The sequence below is a fragment of the Rhipicephalus sanguineus genome, chromosome 3, assembly GCF_013339695.2.
Source record: "Rhipicephalus sanguineus isolate Rsan-2018 chromosome 3, BIME_Rsan_1.4, whole genome shotgun sequence".
NCBI classification, from domain to species: domain Eukaryota; kingdom Metazoa; phylum Arthropoda; class Arachnida; order Ixodida; family Ixodidae; genus Rhipicephalus; species Rhipicephalus sanguineus.
The window spans coordinates 152250310-152259129 of record NC_051178.1 but is presented as its reverse complement, the minus strand read 5'-3'; the positions used below and the strand labels follow the sequence as shown (position 1 = coordinate 152259129).

General features: G+C 47.4%; 1 protein-coding gene across 1 annotated transcript in view; it reads left to right on the top strand.

Moving 5' to 3' along the window:
• The window catches only part of LOC119385979 (potassium voltage-gated channel subfamily H member 8), a 70971-nt gene that overhangs the window by 3233 nt on the left and 58918 nt on the right, over positions 1-8820 (top strand). The window contains exons 2-4 of the mRNA XM_037653334.2: positions 3843-4004; positions 4717-4969; positions 6435-6487. Coding sequence (XP_037509262.1) covers positions 3843-4004; positions 4717-4969; positions 6435-6487 — 468 coding nt within the window. The remainder of the gene's footprint in view (positions 1-3842; positions 4005-4716; positions 4970-6434; positions 6488-8820) is intronic.

The following is an 8820-nucleotide window of genomic DNA, read 5'->3' as shown; positions in this document are numbered from 1 at the left end:
GTTTAACCGAACAAAGTGCCTTTACTGTGCAGTGATGTGAAATAGCATACCGTAACTTCGTTAGCGTATTCCTCCGGGTTCGAGCAACGCTTTAATATAGCTTGCTGGATCATAAGAATAAAAACTGTAATGTTCATAAGCTCTTATAAAAGCGGAGCGAACACTGGGACCACATTTGACGTTGACCCGAAATGAGGCCTGTATCATAGGAGTACATATGTAGCGTTTATTGCTTTCTTATAACATTAGATACCACAACAAACGCAATTGACGTTGCACCAATATTACGCCTGCATAGGTGTTTTTGCAAAGCAGTTTCTAGACCTGGCGTGGCTCTGTCGTAGAATATCTGACTGCTACGCAGAATGTTTGTCCGATTCCTACTGGGATCGGAATTTTTTTATTTCCATTCGGCTGGTCAACGCTGCCGATGTCGATTTTTCTCAACGCTCTCGCATTAAATTACCACTCTCTTCTCGCCGTTCCTGGGCAGATATAAACTGTCCATCAGCTGTGGCGCATACCAGAAGCGTAGCCAGAAATATGTTTCGGGAGGGGGGGGGCTTAATCCATCCTTTTTTTATGTTCGTGCGTGCGTTCGTGTGTGTATCTATACACATGCAAATCGAAAAATTCCGGGGGGGAGTTCAACCCCCCCCCCAACCTCCCCCCTCGCTACGCCCCTGGCGCACACCCGCATACCGCGGCCCGTGGTATACTGGTATGTGCCACACGCGTGTGGATGAAAGGGTTTGTCGATGTACGTGATAGGATTTTCACTAGGGGTGTGCGAATATCAAATTTTTTCGAATACGAATCGAATACGAATATCCACCTTCGAATATCGAATCGAATATCGAATATCAAAGGAAAAGCGCCTCCACAGTAACAATATTTTATTTAACATGTAGCTATTTAAAAAAAAGACATTAACAGCCTGACTGGCAACATAACATATGCTGCTATCTCGAAAACACAATGTCCAGGCTAGCACAATGCACATCACAACACAAGCAAATATCACGGCACAATGAAAGTAATGACTAAATGTTATCATGAAGAAATATGAGTTGCTCCACATTTTCAGACAGCAGGCGCTCCCTTCTAACAGAGACACCCCCCCCCCCCCCGCTACTAAAAAGGCACGCTCGCTTGGAACAGCAGTGGCTGGTATCGGGAGGTACATGGGCAAAGCTTTGCGAGACTGGGGTATCTGAAGGTGCCTACAGTCCGCCACCAGTCACATGGTCACTGTCTTTCTTCAGAAGTGGTCCCGCATAGTGAACGAGTGGTAGTGCGGCACGTTACGGCCGCATAATGTTGAAAATGTACGGTTACATGATCGCCAACAGCGCTGCACGTCGGACATGCACCAGCAATAAATCATACGTGTTGGGGCGCTCGTCGCAGGCAGATATCGTGCCTCCGTGTATTTACGATATTTATCGCTCCTCTCGACAACGTTTTTAGCTATACGAACGCAGCAGAAATGTGGAAGACGAGTTATTTTATGCATGATAATCGAATCACATATTCGAAACTTTTCGAATACACGATTTTCGAATCGAATACGAATATTTCGATTGTAATATTCGACGAATATTCGAAAATTTCGAATATTCGCACACCCCTAATTTTCACTTTATTGATGTCATGACCAGACATATTCGTCAGACCCTCTTACCCTCCAGGCCAATCTTGGACAACACCAAGTTCAGGATATGATCACGAGAGCACCCTGACGTAGGCGGCAAGATAGATAGATAGATAGATAGATAGATAGATAGATAGATAGATAGATAGATAGATAGATAGATAGATAGATAGATAGATAGATAGATAGATAGATAGATAGATTCAAAGTCGTTCGGGCTCGCTAAAAATGCTTCGCATTTAAAGTCTTCGTTCCGGAACCCTTGGAAACATGGAAACCGGCAGCAAAAGTACGAGATACCCGTGCCGTGTACTGCATCGCAATATAATCGATACATCGCAAAGGATTTCACCAATGAGATAGAAATACACTTTGCAAATGTATCTCGATTCACAAATACAGATACTCAAAAGTATATGTGATATAATAGCGCGATACTGTCCAGCCCTGCGTGGAAAGGGGAGGGTGACGGAGGGCTGCGGCCCAGGCAGCCGCTTTTTCCCTGGCATGACATGATCGGCAAGATTAGTGAATAGTGTGTGATGTGCAATGTGCGCTGGTATTCCCGAAGGCCGTTTCACACGCATATGCGGGACCTGAGTGTGCTAATCAAGCGATGTAGCTTATTGCTACTGCGTAGAAAAATACTGTAAGAAATTCCATGGCGGAGCAGCCCTCGCACCCCCCTCCGGACGCCCATGATCGCATATAACGGTTTACTTTGAGAAAAAAAATGTTATAATACTTTCTCTGAACCCACATATTTATGTATTGCTATTTTTGGAAGAAACGCACGGTATCGTGTGGCGTGTTAATGATAACTCTCCGTATGATCGTTCGTACACACGGTCTTACAAACGTAAGTGCAATGAATCACACTCTTTCCATTACGCTTTGCTTCACAACCACGTTGGCAGCTCGAAAACGGGCTGGCACCGCCAATCGGCGTCTCTCGCAATCGCACGCGTTGGCTAGAGACGCCGCTCGGTAGAGCACGGTCCCTACGGCTGTCGCCGTCTGGTGGCCTCCGGTGAAACCATCTTCGCCGTGCCACCGCGACGCCCGGGTCGGTACACTAGCTAGTACATTCTTGGCACTGTAACGTAAAGGACGCTTTAATAGGGCTTGTCCTCCGCAAACGCTAAAGCAAGAAAATCGCGCTCGGAGCGCCACCACAGTAAGATGCAACATTTATTCGCACGCACAACAGGATTTTGCTGAAAAAGAGGCATATTTCATTGATGACTCGTTCAAAAGTGCGAAATGTTACGTTTGATATGTTTATGCGTGTAAGAATTCTTAGCTGTGTGACACGTCGCTCACACACAGCCAAGACTGTTCAATCCGAATCGTTTCTTTTCTGTAGTTCATCCAGCCTCACTGGTCTCCCACCAAAGTGCCTCGGCAACGAATCCGTCACCGCGTTTTATGCACGAGCTGATGTACTTTCACGAGTGGAGTGATTTTGGAGGATTTATTCATTAGTGCCTACGGAACCTAGGCCGCGGACTTACCAGTAGACTACGGGGGACGTTCATTATCGCGAGCGCTTGGACCCGCAGACTTTCCGAAGATGGTCCCGGTTCAAACAGAAACATCTAAAATCACTTACAGAAGGTCTGCGTATCTCTCAGGTTCTGCGAAGTACGCAAGGTGTCGCTGTGTGGTGAAGAGCACTTTTAATGACACTCAGTCGACTGTCATATCCCAAGCGGTGGTGTGACATCGCATACCCTGTTCGTCGTGCTTCGTCGGCGATGTCTAGTATCGTGACCCAATTGTGCTGTCGCACATCGAGCAAGTGTTTTGCCACCTGCTCAACCATCTCACGACTCCTGGCGGACACTTGACGGCCTTAAACTTAACTGAGCAAACGTTTAGGCGCAAATTGAACAAAGACACAAAAGAGAAACGAACAGGACGCGCATCTTTGTGTTATGTGTCCTCGTTCAATTTGCGCCGAAAAGTTTCCTCAGTTATGAACAAGTACCAACTAGCTCAAACAAGGATTTTGCTAGACCGTAACCTATTCTCTGAGGTGAGCGTGAACCATTTTCCTTTGCATCACCTGATTATAAATACCACGTAACTGCGATAATGTACCTCTGGTAAATTATCTGTAACTGTGGAAACCCCATAACGATGTAACTTTTAACGCGCTGTTTGTGTGTTTTTTTAACGAGTGCAGGCTGTCCACAACCGCGGTGCCCCATTGACGAACTGCTGCGGCTTTGTTGACGGCACAGCGAGGCCTATCTACCGTCGGTCTGTCGACCAGAGGTCGTACTTCTCGAGTCACAAGCGAGCCTACGCGCTAAAATATCAGGCCGTCATGGGTGCCATCGGTATTGTGAGCGAGTTGGAGGGCCCGTACCCTGGCAAAAGACACGACGCCGGTTTGTGGAGGTCTCTTGCTTTCCCAGTACTGAAACATTGCCAGTAAAATCATACATGATACAAGCTCAAGTGCGCCGTTGGTGCTCTGTGAGTCGGAATGTCCCCAGGCTGAATACAATAATGTATCGCCAAAGTAAACACATAATTATCGAAATGCCTCATAGCTGTGTAGTTTGTGTTTTTACCCCGGAAATGTGAGGTTTGAAGGCCTTGCCTGTTAAGAGCACTGCTTTCGCCCAATCACAACAAACGGTTCTATTTGCACAACTTAATGGACCCACAAAATTTCGCGCACGTGATGAACTTACATGTAGAAAACATTGAATTTGTAAATACAGTTTGCACCATGGTCGCAATGTGTGGTCATCTACGACTTTCCGATGCGCAAAGCTAAGACTAAAAAAATGCATTTTCGTGTGTGCAGGCATCCTGTGAGAAAGCGGCCTATTCGCGAAGCTGCAGCTTCTTAGACGCGGCTGCCTGTACTCTATCTGCGGCGACCCAGCGTACCCACCAGAGCCCACGCCGATGCGACCCTACGGACATAGGCGTGCGCGGGTTCCTCTTCAGGGGGCGCGGGAGGGGGGGGGGGCGAAGGTTCATCGCGGCGCCCCCCTTCATATTCAGTGAATTATGGGGCAGAGTTTGCGCCGCCCTCTTCTTAGGTGACTGGGGGGGCGGCCGCCCCCCTGGCTCCCCCGCCCCGTGCGGGTGCCTATGCCTGCGGAGGTGCTACCCTCACCGAGCAGCAACAGCTGTTCAATCGGCATGAGCACGATTTGACAGCCCTTGAGTGGGGGCTTGGCAAGGTCGTAGCGGAGTTCGCGTTCGTGGATTTCAAGAACAATCGGAAGATTCTCCTTCAAAATATTGGCCAGATGTACCGCGTGGCAACAACACTCACGAACTGCCACACTTGTATGTACGGGAGCGAAACTAGCATAACTTTTGGGCCTTAGGGCACCACTTTAGATTACTTAGTGTCACGCATCAACTGAACCATTCCTGTTTGCCCATACCTAACTTTCATGTAGACTTGCTCTGTAATTGTTTTTAACTTGAAATTTCATGCAATGTCGCGCTCGGTGCAGCCAATGTGTTTATTTGGAAAGAAAGGTCGTGCCCGTTGCCAGGTCCTTATGACTTCGCCGGCTAAATCGATAAAACAAAACAAGCGAAAAGAGCGGCGCTTCTGACAGACATATAATGGTACACTAGGCTAAATCTGCTGTATGAGACCGCCAAGGTACGGATGCGAAAATTAGCTTGGCATTTTGCGTCCACGAGGCACGGGGGACGGGGACGATCCAACCACTCTTAGTGTAAGTACTCGTGCTCGTTTGTATATGGGCATGTAATATACACATGTGAAACTGAGGGGGGGGGGGCGACCACTTCAACCCTCCCCGCCATCACAGAGCTACTTCAATGGAGGACGAGCCTGTACGTATACAGCAGATATAAAAGCTAGCTTCCAGATACTACTGTAAGCCTTTCCTTGAGCACAAAATAACCGCCGTGGATCGTCAATTATCAGGTTGGCCCTCGTGCAGCTTTCAGTATTCGGCAAGTTTTGTACCAGGAGAACCAATATGCTAGAGCTGCACTCATCGGTGGTACCAAGTCAATTGTAGAAGCACTACGGAGTCTTCTTGCAGGGAAACCAAACATGGAGGAGGAAGTACCGTAGTTCGCAGTAAACTTAGGCACCAAAGCTGTTGAAGGTATCAATGAAGCATTCACTACAGTTGGGGAGAGCCCTGTGGAAGCGAAGGGAGAGAGTGGAAGCGAAGGGCACCCTACGGTCAACGCAAAATCAGCAGCTTCCAGCAAAGTGTGGAGAAAAGATGTGTTCGTATGTCGGACTCCCTCACTGATTTCTGTGGTGAAGAAAATGAGCGTTTCCCACTAAATGACTACGGACGCCTGATGAAATGGTTAGAAAAGAAAAGTAAGTACACGCTTAGTCTCTCAACCAAATTCTTGGTCCAGATGCATTATCATGAATTTTTGGGGCCTTGAAATGCCAAGTGCGAGAAGCGCAGAGCTTGAGGTTGGTCTTTGGATTACTCAGTACACCACCAAGAAAAGTGCGCCATCCTCTAAGTATAGATGTAAAGTGCTCTGTCAGGCAGCTGTATGAAGACGATCCGGCTTCTAACTGCTCTCTCCTAGAAGAAAGTACGTGCTATGTGGCCAACAAAACCTGCTGAATCTAAAGGAAGCCTATTGCGCGTGGAAAGCGAGTTAAGGAATAAATTATAGCTTTCACACATTTGCAGACTTGAGGCAAGCGCACTGCGTTTACCAGTTGGAAGGGGAACTAACTCTCTATCTCTCTGTCTGCATGATGCACCTGAACATAACCTCTTCTTCCGTGCAGGTTGCCTGCAGCAATACAATAAAGAAGTGCTCGCTACTACACTGCATGCCCTGGTAGGGTAAAAAAAAATACGCATTCAATAAACGTGAGGGCTGCCAGGAACGACCCCGCGCTGAAGCTTCGCTGCGGAACTCAGTAGCTCTGAGTGCGGATAATTTTAGGTGCGGCAATGGGTGAAAGGGAAACGATGCTTGTGTGAAATCATTCTGTTGGTCCCGGACGAGTTATTGCGAAAAGGATTTGGAAGTGGTCAAGACGCCTCACTGCACCAGCAGGCCTGTTACTTGCACGAACTCCAAGTGCAGTGTACTGGAACATGAGGTGGCATTCTGATGAATTTCGCTTGAAATTATAAATTCATAGCGCAAGACGCCCCGCCAGTCTTATCACTAAATGAACACGCAGCCATATACGTCCCTTTGTGATTTGCCTTCGCCCACAAGGAACCACTGCCCCGAAGATATGAGTGAAATCATCCTCTATAATATCAAATTGCCTAGGGCATGATTCTGTTGCCGTGGACGCACTTCTAGCAAAGCTACTGAGCAGAGTGAAGAATGGTACGCCTAATAACATTAAAATTCACTACTTCTCAGATGATGACCCTCACATCACAAAATCAGAAAGAACATTACCAATTTTGTAACCACGATGGAAGCTTTGGCATTTCTGCTGTCGGGAGCAATTTCGCTACTTCCCACAGGAAGATTGCTTCTGACGGTTTATGAGGGCTGAAAAAAAGCACCTGCAACAAGGGCAAGCCTTGAACGGCCCTACAGGCATCAGACTGCTCTTCTTCACATGGGCAGATGGCAACGTCAAAAAGATAGAGTGGTTGATTGCGCGAGTGGTGGATACTCTTGTGCCTGTCTTTAATATTCCTTGTTTATTTTACGCACTCGTTTCTTAAGTCAGAAATATCACACGCCTGTGCGTGCCAAGCGGCAACTTTAAAGAACGGAGAGCTAGACTCGCGCAAAGCGGCTCTTGTAAAAAGCATACGTAAGTTTCACTTCTGCGAGCCCACTTCGCCCTACAGTGCTCTCCCAGGAAGATGTTCGATCCAGCGAAAACCTGATCAATGTATTGAGGTAATTTGCGATCCCATGGGGCTCCCTTCCTTATAGCACATGTTGCATTCTCTCTTTGAACTGCGTACCTCTTACGTAACCTACACAAGCTAAGTAACGGCACTCTACCTAGACCTGTTTCCACAAAGTAATATTTGGAGGAGTCCCTCTGATTATTATTTCTGGTATGTTTACACATTATGATCTGTATACTGGTTGCGCGGATGGACCTGTAGCATAATATTCCCTTAGCGGAAGTTGTACACTCTTAAGAAAAAAGGTAGTTTTACTTGCTAACTTTCGGGTAGTAACTGCTTGTCACGTATGTTACTACCCTGTTGCTAAGTGCAGTTAGTAACGGCAAGGGTGGTAACTGTTACTACCTTTGCCGTTACCAACAGCAGCAAGTAAATGTTATTACGCTAGCCGTTACTAATCATAGGTAGTAAAATAATGACTCTAAAACGGTAGTAACCGACACTAACGTGTTCTTTTTGCCGCATTATTCGCCCATTGGTAATAGTGGTCAAATTCGTAAGGTCCATTAGAACATCAACTTCGGGTAACCTTGCGTGGAGTGTCATGAACGGGAATACACAGACGCAACAAGTTCACTACGCGACAGTACCTCATAACCGACTCCAGGAGTATTTATAGTACCTACCTTGGAGAAGCATGTCTCCTGGTGAGCACCTATGTTTCAGGATGCATTATCAAAAATGTGGAACTAGAGTAATATACCCTATGACCTGATTATATGTGCTTGGAGACACGTAGCACAAGACCGAATTTCTCCCCTGAATACAATGTTATCTGCCTGCTCTGGTGGCCGGGCACCCTAGGCAATTTATAATCTTCCCATTCCCAGGAGCAAAAGACCCGTTCACAAGCTCACGTTTCCTTATTGGCATTCGCCTTGTTAATGAGGAACCTGTCGTTCGGGAGACGCGCTGTCACTGGGTGTGGGAGCGGCTAACGCAGAACGAGCGAGAACGCCGCTGTGGTCTGCTGACGGGAACGCCGCTGTCGCTCACCAACGCTGACAAAAAGCTCGCGCGAGCGTGTTCGCCTAAGCCGGCTCGCGCGACCGGTCACATTTCTTTTCGTTTTTTGCATATGGTTTTCTGGTTTTCCTGCACCGTGCTTCCGGCTCCGCGCCGCAAGGCACCGCCAAATGAAATTCCTCCATCGGTACAGCGTGCTCTGTACAATGGGCGCATGCTATTTATGTTATTTTTGTGACGATATCTGGACACCCGTTCTATGGGGTTTCACCTATTTTCTTGCTCCGTGCCCACATCTTAGAGCTTCGGCTT